The sequence below is a fragment of the Amborella trichopoda genome, chromosome 3, assembly GCF_054954075.1.
Source record: "Amborella trichopoda isolate Santa Cruz 75 chromosome 3, AtrichopodaSantaCruz75HAP2 v2.0, whole genome shotgun sequence".
In the NCBI taxonomy this organism is placed as follows: Eukaryota; Viridiplantae; Streptophyta; class Magnoliopsida; order Amborellales; family Amborellaceae; genus Amborella; species Amborella trichopoda.
In genome coordinates, this window is record NC_142338.1 from 4,076,326 (window position 1) to 4,091,159 (window position 14,834).

General features: G+C 35.0%; 1 protein-coding gene across 1 annotated transcript; it reads left to right on the forward strand.

The window, feature by feature from the left end:
• The first annotated feature begins 4,979 nt into the window (after positions 1-4,979).
• LOC18439846 (protein DOWNY MILDEW RESISTANCE 6) lies at positions 4,980-8,644 on the forward strand. Its single transcript, XM_006850003.3, has 2 exons — positions 4,980-5,476; positions 8,512-8,644. The coding sequence occupies exons 1-2, from the start codon at positions 4,980-4,982 to the stop codon at positions 8,642-8,644; spliced, it is 630 nt and encodes a 209-aa protein (XP_006850066.3).
• Positions 8,645-14,834: the final 6,190 nt, after the last annotated feature.

Below are 14,834 nucleotides of genomic sequence, written 5' to 3' on the forward strand. Positions count from 1 at the left end.
TCTATACAATAATCTATACAATAATCTATACAATAATCTATACAATAAATTCGAAAAAATAAAAGTGAAAAAGTGTAGGAATCTAAACAATATTAAATGCATTGGAAGTGACGATTTTAGTGAAGGATGACGACTTCAACGAAAGGTGGAGAGTTTATTTTCAAAAATTATGAAATGACAAATACAATAGGAACCTAGCAATAGAATGAACTATTGGTACGAATGAGAGTGGAGGTCATAGATACATTCGTAGGATTATGATGTCGAAAAAAAGCTTTGAAAAGAATAAAGATACGAAAGGCTTAAGGACTAGATGATATCCTGATAGAGATTTGAAAGTGAATGGGGGACTGACATTGGCTGGTGGACGATGTTGTTCAACAAGTTGTTGAGAACAAAGAAAATGCCAGACGAATGGAGGAAAATATTGTCTATTTACAAGGACAAATGATACATACATAATTACACAAACTATCAAGGGATCAAGCTTATGAGTCATACTATGAAGCTTTGAGAGAGAGTGAGTGAGCAATGACTAAGGCATGAAACGAGTGCATTTGGAAACCAATTTGGTTTTATGCTAGGAAGGTCAATAACGAGGATATTTTCCTACTTAGGCTACTTATTAAAAAGTTTAGGGCAAAGGGAAAAGATACAAATATTCATTATTGATCTAAAAAATGCTTATGATAGAGTTCCTTCATATTTGATTTGGCAGGTTTTGAAAAAGAAGTGAGTCTCCAGACGCTACATCGACTTGGTGAGAGATATGTATGATGGAGCGCTAACTAGTGTATGAACAATTAGTGGAGGGATGAGTGAGTTTTCAGCGATAATAAGTGGAGGGATAACTAGTGTGCGAACAATTAGTGGAGAGATGAGTAAGTTTTCAGTGAAAATAGATATACATCAAGGATCAACATCGAGCATGTACGTCTTTGTCTTAGTTATGAGCTGACCTAACTAGGCACTTACAGGAAGAGGTACCATGATGCATGTTATTCGCAAATATTAGTTTTGGTCAATGAGACCCGAAACGATGTCAACCCAATGTTAGAACTTTGGAGCGATGCTTTAGAATCCAAAGGTTTCAAAATTACCCGGACTAAGACAGAGTATATGAAATACAAGTTTAATAAGAATAGGAGCAGAAGCGAGGAAGTAGTTAAGATTGACGGTCGGGAAGTACAAAAGAGATTGCACTTTTGTTAACTTGGGTAGTTAATCAATGAAAATGGAGAAATTGAGGTAGAGGTTCCACACAAAATTAGAGTTGGGTGGGTAAAATAGAGATGTGTAATTGGAATTTTTTATGATTGCAGCATTCAAATAAAACTGAAAAGCAAGTTCTATAGGACAGCGGTAAGACCAGCTTTGTTCATATAGGATAGTATGTCGAGCGGACGAAAAATAATATACCCATAGAATGAGAGTAGCAGAGATGCGAATGTTGAGATAGATGAATGACAAGACAAGAAGGGATAGAATTTCAAATAAATCCATTCGGAAGAATTTAGGTGTGATACTAATATGCGATAAGATAAGAGATAGTAGATTTAAGTGGGTTGGCCATGTATGGCACCGACCAAGTACAACACCTGTAAGGAGGTGCGAATTAGTTAAAACGGAAGGACAGAAAAGGGCAAGGGATAGGCTCAATAGGACGTAGTTCGAAATAATCCGAAAAGATATAGGGATTTATGGCCTCACTATGGCCATGGCCTTTAATAAACTAAATGACGGATCAAGGTTCGTGTAGCAAACCCTAATTAATTGGAAAAAGGCTATGTTGATGTTGATGTTCCACATTTGTATATGACCTCATGTAAGTGTCTCAAAATGAGTAAACTAAAGATTTAGGTGCGTCTACTGTAGTGAGTCGCCGCTGAAAAATAGTTAGTAATGGAATCTCAAACTCCACAATTCTATAATAAATTTGAGGGGAGTTTAAGCTAATATTCTGTATGTTTTTCAGGACCCAATTGTCTTAATTTATGCTCATATCCCCCCTTTTTTTTTTCTTTTTTTTTTCCCCAAAATGCCATTGGTTGAGACCTTAAAAATCCTAACCAAAGCTATTAACATATCGTTTCAGAAATTGAAATTCCAAATGAGTTTAGTGAATCTATGACAAGTGAGGTCCATATCTTCGGGAGAAATTGGAGGGAATCCTACCTTGACACAAATATAAAACAGTGCATCAAAAGGACATTAAGTCGTCACTTGTTTTTTGGGCGATGACCGTATCAAGAATGTAAGTATTGATTAGATAAAGGTTAGGGTTTCAGTAAAATAATTTGGACCACTAAACCATGAACCTGACATAATTATAAGACTTAAAAGAGAATATTCTAAGTTGGGTTTGGTTTGTAGGAGGTTATAAGGTTATAAAAAATTTGAGGGAAGTTTATGCTAATATTTTGTATGTTTTTAGGCAGTAAAATCTATCCCCAAAGTGTCTTAATTTACGCTAATTTCCCTATCTTTATTTTTTTATTTCCCCCAGAATACCATAGGTTGAGACTTTCAAATCCTAACCAAAACCATTAACATATCGTTTGAGAAATTGAAATTCCAAATGAATTTAGTGAAACTACCAGTTCAGATTTTCATAATTTTAACGGTTTTATTTGAGTTTTGGATTCGGATTTTCAAAATCCGACTCCCCATCCTCTCCTACTTAACTCAATTCTTTCTCCACCAGATTTTCAAAATATGAATACTAGTAGGTTTACAAAAAAACCCATTCGGATTTTCAATTTCCAAACTGACATGTTAGTAGTTTTGGTTCGGATTTTGAAATTTTGAACCAATAGCATTTTGGGTGGAAAAAAAAAATGAAAACATGGAAATGAGCGTAAATTACAATGGCCATGGATTTTTAGTTTGGAAAAGAATGGGCATAAACGTCCCTCTATTTTATGCAAGGAAAATATTTCTATGTGACCCCAACAACGTATAAATTATAGGGAAATATTTCTATACTTCCCCTACAGCATAGAAGATCCATACTTCCCCTACCATCCAGCCGTCCAATTGTGATCAAGAGATCCACTCACCGTTTGATCTTAGATCCGACGTCTCAAAGTATTTTATTTTTAGTTATTTTAATACAAATTGTATGATTATGAAATTTGGTACGTACCATCTTCTAATTAGGGCGCACCTATAAAAAATATTACAAATATGTTTTCGAAAAAAATATAATGACAAAAATACCCCTTGAAACTTTCAGGGGTATTTTGATTATTTTTATTTTATTGAAAATATATTTTTTTATATTTTTTGCTAGTGCAAGCTTAATAGGAAAGTGGATGTCCAAAATTTGGTGTCAAAATAGTTTATAGAAACAAAATAAAAATAAAACAGCGTAGAGACGTGTCATTATGATTGGAGCAATCTTAGCCATCCATTCAGAATGGACGGTTGGATAAGGGGAAGTATATAAGTTTTATGTTGTAGGGGAAGCATAGAAATCTTGCCCTAAGTTATATGTGACCCCACTTTTTAGCCTTTCGATTCAAAATCGACAGCTACAATTGTTCATGCCACAATGTTATACTTAATTTTTCATTTTTTTTTTACAGAACATTTTTAGATAGTTTTTGGTGTCCCATCATAAAATTAGGGTGAACCTGAAAAAATAAAAAACAAATATTTTCTATAAAACTAAATGATAAAAATGCCCATGAAATTTTCAGGGGTATTCTAGTAATGTTTTTCCACCAAAAATATTTGTTTATTATATTTATCATGTGCGCCCCTGTCACATCTATGTATGCCCCAAATTTTGTTTCAAAATTATTTGTAGAATAAATATAAAAAAAATAAAAAACTATGAGCCGTCCAACCAAGATACGATGGTTACGACCCAATTTGTGACATTGTGATTCAAACCATCTCAACCATTTACTCAATTCTGACGGCTAAGATCAGGAGTCACATATATAGTTTATGTGGGTGGCGTTACATTAAAGGCTCTCCCTTATCTACTTTTGTTGTTTCTTCTAAATGGTTCATCTTTACTGAAAAGATATCATATTTGCACAGCCTTTCAAGCTCCTGAAAAGATATCATATTTTCACTGCCTTTCAAGCACCAAATTCATCCATGAGAATTTGAGAAATGTTTCAAGTCTAAAACCTTGACAATCAGAGCACATGAATGAGTTGACCGACTCAACCAACACCTTTTCCAAAAATAGTGTACAATCGTATATGCTAAGAAGGCAATATCTTCACTAGAAATTGTCATCTTCTATCTCAGATCTCCACCAAATCTGGAGAATTTTGAATGAAACAAAAACAAACGAAGCAAGGTGATATATGAACAGGTATGGAAGCGATATATAATTTTGTTGTAAACCACGATCGAATCTATGGAAGCATTGGTGTATACAATCCTGTTGGTATCGACTTTAGGAATAATTTTTTTTGCTATCTTTCTTCGAGAACAGGCTAAGGTTCCGAATAAAAAAATGAAATGATTTTTCATTATCTCAATTTTAATAATGAACCTCCTGGACTTTGCACCTTCCTATCCACTTATAAAAGGAGGAGGCATTGGGCAAAATGCACACATTGATCATAGGAAACCAGTGCTTCAGTAAAGAGCTACTGAGAGAATACTTTCAAGTGCTTATGAGAAGTTTCTTGAATGTGAAGTTCTTATTTTTTTTCTCTCCTTTTATCTTTTCCCTCTTTTTATCTCCAGTCCTTTAGGCTTCAGCTTAATGGTAGGCATTTCGTGTATCTGCTGCTTAGTGGTAGATATATCGGGTTTGTGTGAAGAATGTCTAGGGTTCGAAACCTTATAACTTGTCCTAAAACACCAAACGTGCAATGCAGGCTGCTTTTTAATAGAAATTAGCCTATTGGGCAAGATATTACTGAAAAAAAATCTATTAGGACAAATTTCTAGTAATAAAAAGTTATTAGAAAAAATCCAGAGGCAGAAAACACCTTAGGAAGAAAGAGAAGATGCCTACAGCCGTCGACTCAACCGTCATGCTCCCACCACCCATTGAGGCCTCTACCATGGTACCACCTCACCTCCGGCCAAAGCCCGACGCTGTAAAATACTTAGAAGACGTTCCTGTAATTGACCTTTCACCACTCCAGACGCCAAATTCTCATGACTTGGCGGACATTGTCGCTCAAGTACACAAATCTTTAAAGGAATGGGGCATCTTTGTGGTTGTAAACCACGGAGTGGCGCCAGGCCTTTGGCCCGAAGTTATAAGAGTTATGTCTGAGTTTTCAAAACTTTCATTCGAGGAGAAGCGAAAGGTTGCCAGAAACCCGAACATGCCATGGGGTTACAACGAAAGTGACCACACGAACAACATAAGGGACTGGGCCGAGATTTTCGACTTCATGTTGAAAGAAGAACTTTCGATCCCAGCATCGTTGGAGCCAGATTGCCAAGAGACATCGACTCTCCACAACCAGTGGCCAGAAAACCCGGCAGATTTTCGGTATCTGAGAAGCCCATTCTCTCTCACACACACCCCCACACACACTTCCACACAAGAACATATACAAAACTCCTTATCTCTTCCTCAATTCCATTATCTATCCTACCATCTTTATAACCGAAGGTTCTATTAAAAATTTAAGCTTCATTTTAGGGATGACTAGGATATTTTGTTTAGGATAAAATAGGATTCAAATGTTCCACAAAATGGAGGCAACTTTTTTTTGAGCATTCAAAATGGAGGCAACTTATAAACTAACATTAAGATCAGCTGTAAAGCTCGAATAAAGAGCTCATCTATGCTGCATACTAACTGCCTGATTGTGTGTTTGTGGATCGACAGAGAAAGGATATTTGCTTTAAAGAGTGATGTGACCCCGTATCCTCTCTCTTTATTTTCTCTTTATTTTTTCCTTTTCATGGAGATTGGCTCATATGTGCTTTTTTCTTAGGAAGAATTCTCGTCTTAAAAGTATCGAGTATTGACTAATTTTTATTGCTCTCTCTCATTACCATAGAAGAAGTTGGGTGCAGTTTATACAAGGTATCAACCTTAAACAGCCAAAGTAAGAGCAAAAGCAGTTTTGGTCCCAGATTCCTTGAAAATCTATTCCTACTATGAATTATGAAATGAAACATCTACGTGGGGATCAGTTTTTTTCCCCTTTATTACAATATGCTCCACATTATTCCAAACTTACATGGAGCTCCTTTCCCCCCGTCGACTGTTCGCCTTTTTTAATTTTTTATAATTTTACCCCCCATCCAATATTTCCAACATCGGATAGGTGGGAAATTGGCTTTTTAATTTTTTTTTTATTTTCATTGGCTCGTTAAATATCATTGTACCCTTATTTCTTAGTCTATTCAATATTGATGATGTTGGACCATCCTAAAACATACGTTGTGTTCAACATTTGTGATATTGGATATCTCCAAATCTTTGCCTTTGGGCTATTTGATATTTGCAACAGCATATGTTGTTTTCAACGCTTGTCATATTGGACATCTCCAAATCTTTGTCTTTGGGCTATCTAATATTTGCAACAACGGCCATGTCTCATACCTAGGATTGAGATGTTCGGTGCTAGCAACATCTGACATTCTAACATGTTTAAATCCCTGGCTATGGGCTGTCTGATATTTTCAACGTTGGACACGTCTCTTAACAACAGACGAGGTGTCTAGTATTAGCAACATCAGACAACCTAACATCTCCAAATCCTTGCCTTTGGACCGTTTGATATTTTCAACATCGGATAGGTCTCTTGCCTTGGACAAGGTGTTCGATGTTAGTAACTTCAGACATCCCAAAGCCAAGGATTTTGAGATGTCCATTATCACTGACATATAAGCTTGATCATATATATATATATATATATATATATATATATATATATATATATATATATATATATATATATATATATATATATATATATATATATATATATATATATATATAAACACTTTTTTTTATAGCTATTGACCTCAAGATTGAAATAACCAATGGGAAGTTTTTTCAGCACCAGAACAATTTTTTCCAATGGGCTTTTTGGCATTGGCCTTACTTTTTATAATTTAAGGTTGATGCCATATATAAACCTTCTGGAAGAACTTTGTTCCTACTCCTTAGATTTCTATATACTTAACTATTTTTGAGGATCTGCGTAGTTTTTCAATCATCAATAGAGTTCCAATATTTAAAGTCCACATATGGGAATGCGATTTCATACAACAATAGAGTTCCAATATTTAAAGTCCACATATGGGAATGCGATTTCATACAACAATAAGTATGAAATCATTTTCCCATACTAGAGAAAGAATTTTCCCATTAGCGGTCTGCTTTCCTATGAATCAAACATGCGAAAGCAGTGGTCTGCCGGGATTCTCTTTCAAATAGAGATTTCCTACGAACGAAGCTTGCCCATAGACTAGGTTTGGTTTTCGTTCTTATTACTTATATAAATTTGGGATTTGATCCATGATGTTCCATATTGGTGAGTTTTCACATTTTTATCATATGTGATTTTGGGATTGCTAATTTTGTCTTTTATTTGAGTTTAAAAATATTTTTTCCTTTTTCTTAAAATGAATTCCAGGTCCTTTACGGTATAAAGTTGTGCACATTTTCTTTTCTTTTTTTTCATCAAGGGTGTGGTTTCTATATATTTGGAACCTTCAACAATCCAATTAAGGCGCAACTCCAAATTTTATTGTAATACGAAATTTTTGTGTAAAAAATTTTTAGGATTATCTGAAAATCTATTTTCATATCTAATTATAAAATTTTAAATACTAAAAATGTTAAAATCAAGTAGATCTATAAATATATGAAAATCTTGAAAATGGACGGGCTAGATAATGTGTTGCAAGATGCACTATTTTTGGGATTCAAAATAATTTTTTTTTCTTTTTTCATATTAACGCATCTCGATGTCGAGATGATCAATTAGAGGGTTTTTCAACATTAAAATAACATGTTCCGATGGATTTTTGAGGTGCATCTTTAATTCTACATGTTAAGGTTGCAACCTTATACAAACTTTTTCCTTTAATAAATTAGATGGAAAGTATAGTATCCTGAACATTTAAAGGGTACATGGAACTCTCCCAGCATTTCATATTTAAAAAAGCATTTCATACTAAAAAAAAAAAAGAAAAGAAAAGAAAATGGGCAGTCATAATTATTTCTGCAAGTATGTTTAATTTGAATTTAAAGGAACTACGAGGCTCATTCAGGAACACTTAAAAATTGACCAAAATACTCTTAAATGTTTCAAAGATATTTTGATCAATTTTTATTTTTTAAATAATTTTATATTTTTTAGTTGAGCCTAAGGGGCGCACAAACACCTTTAATATTTCCTGTCAATCCAATTTGTAGAGAAAGCTATTATCTAAGTTTTGTCACACAACCAGGACATCTATTTTTTTCTCTCTTTTTTTTTTCCTTAAAATACCAAGAACCTCATAAGGTTTTACACCTATTTCTCCATAAATAGCATAAATTTTGAATTTTTTCCATGACAGGAAAGTCTGCAAGGAATTTACTCAGGCTGCTTCAAAATTGATGTGCCAATTGCTAGAGCTCATCGCCCTCAGCCTAGGCTTACCAGCTGATGGCTTCAACCGTTACCTTGAGAACCACATGAACTACTCTTGAATCAACTATTTTCCAATATGCCCTTCTCCCGAATTAGTTTTAGGCAAAGGAGCTCACAAGGACCATGCTATCTTGACCCTCCTGACCACAAATGAAGTCAGTGGGCTCGAGGTGAAGCAAAATCGGACGGTGAATGACTCCGACTGAGACCCATTCCTGATTCAGTGGTGGTCATCATGGCAGGTGTTCTACAGGTATTAGACAAAAAATACATGCGTAGTTAGCTAGACCTTCCTTTAGTGGTTTGGGAGGAAATGCATAACAAAACATCCAAAGGTTAAAACTAATCTAGCCTTCAGTAAATAGGAATGGACATAAGGCATAGCAGTCAGGGTAATTGGTGCCACAACATGAAATCTTCTGTTTCATTCTGTTTCATTCCTACCATGAGTAGTGAATTGTTTCCCCTATGATCTGACCCAACCCCGTCCCCCTTAGCCTTTCCCAAAAATGAAGAATGGGACAATGGATGAATCGGTTATAAATTATAAAAAGAGTTGTTAAAATTTTATGTGTTTATTATGAGATCATTACACGCTCTCATAATTACCAAATTGTTCCTTTAGATTAAAATGAACCCACTATCCATTTAGTACCAAAATATATTGGATCAGGGTTTACATCGAGGTTTTCATGGTTGCAAACATGTAATTTACTCTATGAAGGTTCAACTATTTTGGACACTCATATACCCTTATTTTATAGCACAATTTTTTTATAGTAAGGGCATTTTTTGTTATTAGGAACAGTATGATAAATATTTCTATAAAAAAGTAATTGCATTTACTGCTGGTAAAAAAACAATCATTGCTCCATGTGGGTGATGTCATCCTGCACTATAAGTAATAAATGCTCTTATTTTTATCTAAAAGTTCGATTTTACTTATGTTTAATAACCTAAAATACCCCTAGGCAAAAAGGTTACTATGTGGAGTAAGAGTATTGAGTGTCAAAAAATAGTGAATAGATTAAGTTAATATGTATAAGTACCTTAATATAACCCTTACATGTAAAACTATACTTTAAGCGTGAAATTAACATAATTATAGAAGTAGCTCTTATAAATATATGTGAATATCTATTTTGGATCTTGTTTGGTTGTTCCCTTTTATGGAGTTTATTCTTAGCCTATTCAATATTTTGGATACTTGATATCTTAATGTACAATGGAACAAATTTAATTTAGTAGCGTTTTAGGTAACTAATTAAGGGTAAGAAGAAATTTTTGTGGTACGGAGTTGTTTTATTAACTATCCTGGACAGCACCCCACTTGGGATGCATAACAGCTTCATTACTTGCGATGTTACTCACAAAGTATTAATCAGTCAGATTATGATAAAATGTTGTTCTATTCATAAAAAAATATTTATTCTACCCCTTACTAATAAAAATAAGTGCCCTTACTTGAAAATCTTTTGTATCACAGAAAAAGAGTAAATGTCCAATGAGTGTTGAGTAATTTAAGACAATACTCCGTGTGAAGGAATAATCAAACATATCCCATCTCTATGTATAACATATACATGTGGGTTATTTTTTATCTTTAAGTATGCACAATTAACACTTAAACATAAAAACATGTTAAGGATTGTTTGGAATTATAAACTTTTCCACCTCTAAATTATGCCAATGAGCTTTCTTCAACTATTTTCATTGTGTTTGGACTACAAAATTACACTGATCTTATATACATTTTAACAGGTTTGGAGCAACGACTAATATGAGTGCATCGTGCCTAGAGTTGTCGTAAACTCGGAGAAAGAGAGGTTCTCGATGGTCACTGTAGCTTCACCTTCATATCATGTGATGGTTAAGCCTATTCAAAGAATACAAGTGGGGAGATTTCTTCATGTCGAGGAGGGTCAGCAATCTTGACAAGACAAAGACTGCAATTCAAATAACTGACTTCAAGTTAGGAGAGGAGCGCAAGCCTCATGTCTAAAGGAGTAAACATTGAGGTTGTTATCAAGATTCAAAACATGAAATCCCTCTATGGTTGTAGGTGTCTTTTCAGTCTTCCTCTTAATATGTTCAAATATTTCGGTCCTAAGTCGGCTGTATTTCTGTGCTTTGTTCTTATTGTAACTTTTGCGTGGCTCTGAAATAGATTTCCAATGTATTTTGAAGTACTTCCTTATCTCTTATTTCTTTCATGTTACCTCATGGCATTATGCATTTCTCATTTTTCGGGTGGATTAGCTGGAGTTATAGAGTGCTTTTGGATGCCCAAAACCTTGAATTAACCTTGAGCTGAGCTATACTTGTGTGTGCCCTCGAGTTGTGATCCATCCGGACAGGATTATATATTGGTTTTGTTCTCTAACTGTAGATAGAAAAACCAAAATAATGTAAAAAATAAAGATGTCCTGAAAGAAGCTGTAACATCCTCATGGCTCATCCATTGTAACCATTAATCACAACCACATGTAAGAGTCATAGGGACACTTCTGTTTAATGAAAACTTCATATGTTCAAGAAGGAACACAAGACATTTTTCTGGTATGGTATCAGAGCAATAAGGGCCTTGTTCCTTCATCCACGATCGGAGGTAGCTTCAATTCACAGGTTATCTTTTATCAGCGAAGTTCACTATTTCCGCTATGGAAACCTCAGATTGTGCCTATCCTAAGTAGTCAGAATCTCAACAAATTTGTATACGACTCTCACCCGGCTCGATGAAGCTTCTCAAATGCGAAGAACGTAATAGAAACTAAAAATCATCCAGATTACTTAACTTGGCTTTTGTTTGTTTTGAGTGGGATTAACTCAACCTTAATGGACCCTGTCTTGGCACAAGTTGTTGTGTGAAAAAATTATAGAACAAACTAAACTGTTTTTTAACATCCCCACCCAAAGACACATATTCTCCAACTTCATTATGAGCTACGAACTATGAACAATCCATGAGTTATTATCTAAAAAAAGTCAAATCTATTGCAGTTGCACTTGCAGGAGCACAAGATCTAGTTCCAAATTTAGATTTGGCCATCCACACACTCATCGGCTTAAGTATTGAATATGAAACTTTCATTACTTAAGTTGCTACAGGTTATATCTACCCTTCTCTTTTGAATTCTTTGCATTACTTTTGATGCGTAGAAGAAATAAATCATAAAGCAGGGTATAAAAAATCGACTCGGCCAAGGTACTGGGACTTTAGCCAAGACAAGTTACTTGGGTGTGTCCAAATACCTCGTCCGAGTCCTGCTCATCTTTTCTTTTAAAGAAAATAAAAAGAAAAAATTGATATATTATAATATGAGCACCACTTTAATGAAGCAAGTAGCAAGTGGACTTCTTTACAAGATGTTTTGACTTCCATTCTTAGCAGTCTACATTTTGTTCTCCAGTGGAATTCGAATTTTGTTCCCATTACCTATGGGATTCGAATTTTGTTCCCATCATATAAAAAAATTGGATTTGAGCACCGACCACATTAGAAGAAAAGCAGGAGGACTAGTTGTAAAGCCATTCAAGGACATTTGACTTAAACTTGACGTATTAATATAATTAAACTTTGAAAAACTGTCGTGCAGCCTACTCCCCAAAACTACCCGGCCGAGTCCAAGTGGCTCTACCCGAGTCTCAGAACCCTTCCATAAAATCCACGACACCTGTTTTTCTATGAAGAAGCCAAAAACAAGAAGTTTATGTTTTCACAACTACTTATACATTCAAATTGGAAAATGTTTTGCACTTCGGATGTGCCTATTTAGACAGCCTACTTTGGCTAAGGGAGTTTCTAGGTAACCACAACCGTAAGCTCTAGGGTTCACACCTAGCCACATTCCTAGACCTACCCGGGACCTAAAACCCGGTTTTTGTCCACCTAAAATATCCTTTTCCTACCCTAAACTACACAATGGACCATACAAGCCTATTAATCCATACAGCACTACATCCCATACTCCATGCACTCTAAAAAACAACTAAAAATACAATAAGAAGACCCTTAGTGAAACCCTAATTAGATAGCCTTAAACCGACTTAGTGGACGAAGACTTTAAAAATTAGCCCAGATCATTAGTAAAAACTTCTGAAATTAGGTTAAAGAACTTCCCAGTAACCAACTCTAAACCTTCTAAACGAAAGCCAAACATAAATTAGGAGACCTCCAACATGATCACGATTTAGCCACTCTCCTAATTGCCCAAACCCTATGTTTGACCTGGTAACTCTTTTAAAATGAATAAAAATAATAATAATCAAAAAGCTCTTAAAATAAAATTATATAATAAACAAGTACCAAAAACCCAAAAAAATGCCTCAAAATCCCAAGAAACAACCAAAAAAGAAGTAGGAGAAGGAACCATCTCAATCCGGGCCCACCACCCATGAACACCGCAAAGCGCAATTTTTTTTTTTGGGGTAATTTAGTTGGAAAGACAAGCCTTACCCATTTTTTCAAGTAGATTAGGGATTACTTTTTTGAAGGTGTTAATAAGGTGGTGATAGTAGTGAGAATGGAAACCACAACGTAATGACTAAAGTATGAGTGCTACCACCACGACCTTACCCCCATTCCCCCGCAAAGCACACTGTTAGAGACACAAAGCTCATCATCAAGTATGTGATTCACATCATAGGTATATGGATGGCTCGGATTGAGCTGCCACTTGGTCAAGTCAAACACACGCTTTTTTTATGGGGTTTTTAAATGCATTAGGTGAGAATGAGTCAGATACAAGCCCTAGACACTATAGATACCACTTCAAACCTCAATTTTATGGTTAGAATTCTAGGGTTTCGCAACGTTGTTCATTGTTTTACCCCTTAAAACCTGAAGTCCTAGATACCTCTAAAATATTAGCAACTCAAAAATCCCTCCAGTTGAGTCTATGGTGTATTACATGGACACTAGACTAAGGTACTCAAGCCTCCGAGCCCTTTTCAATCGCATTCCAACTCCAACAGAAAGCCTTCCTGGCTCAAGGATTGTGGAAGACTATGGGAGCAGTTACCTCGTACTGCGTCTTTCTGAGGCCCCAACATTAGGTGTCGAACTGGTGGGCTGGGTTTACTAAACCCACATTTCTCTTCTTTATCCTTTTATTTGTTTCATTTGCGAACCTTTCTCCATTTCCAATGTCTTCCAAAAATCCCCATTTTTTAAATTATTTCTACATTTTCTTTTCAATTTTTGGTGAAACTTTAGCCAGTGCGGCCAGTGGACTGTAGAAAGAAAGTCAAATGCAACCCCTTAGGGTCCCATAGGGTCTGTAATTTGATGGGGACCCTATTTCTATCTTATCCTGCTAATTTAATTCTTCACATACTAAGGTGGAGGAAGATATGTTCTTTCTAGCCGTAATTTTGGATGTAAACATTTTAGCATCCACCAAGGCCTATCAAACTCAGTCTCCACCAATAACCACCTAAAAGCAACCCCTAAAACCTATTCAGGGGCTGAATTCAAGCTCAGAACCCAAAATTCTGTCTACTAAAAGTCCCAAAGTGGTCCCCTGGAATTATGTGGAAAGCATGCTTTTACGTCTTTTCTGAATTTTAATATTACATAGCCAAAAAAATATTTTTTATTAAATCTTCTTAAAAAAAAAAAAAAATCATAAAATAAAAGATGATTTTTCACAATCAGGAGTGAAAATAGATTTTCAAAATATCCTAAGAATTTATGGCATTGGAAATATATCTTCTGGCAGGTTTGGTGGTGCCTTCTCTTTGGTTGTTTGATAAGGATGCCTTATGCAAACCATACCCTAAATTAATTGATACACTCCTAAATAAATGAGCATGGTAAAACATTTTATTACATTAAAAAAATATTTGTTTTGAACAACATTGCATCGGACAAAATTCATTAAATATCTTTCACTTAGTAATCTAGTTATCTTTAACATAAGGAAATAAGATGCAACAAAAGAGGGTAAGTTCCTTAAGCCTTTGGGTGGGTGTTTTGATGAGATAAAAACTCTGTTTTAGGGCATTGGGAGAGTTTGTAAATCTTTGTATTCTTCATGCTTGCATGGTATTTTTTTTATTAGTTAAAGAGAATGTTGCTACCCCGTAGGCAATTTTGCCGAACCATATAACTCATTGTGTCATTCTCTTTTAATTTTCTGTACTATTTCTCTTTTTGTTATTTTTCTCAAACCTTGTTTTTTTATCCTCTACGCATGACACACCCCAAATCATCCAATTTGACATCTAATGGATAAGAGCAATTGTGAT

Coding starts and splice junctions, on each gene's coding strand:
- LOC18439846 (XM_006850003.3), top strand. CDS start 4,980: ATGCCTACAGCCGTCGACTCAACCGTCATGCTCCCACCACCCATTGAG. Junction 5,477..8,511: donor GAAAACCCGGCAGATTTTCG/GTATCTGAGAAG, acceptor TTTCCATGACAG/GAAAGTCTGCAAGGAATTTA.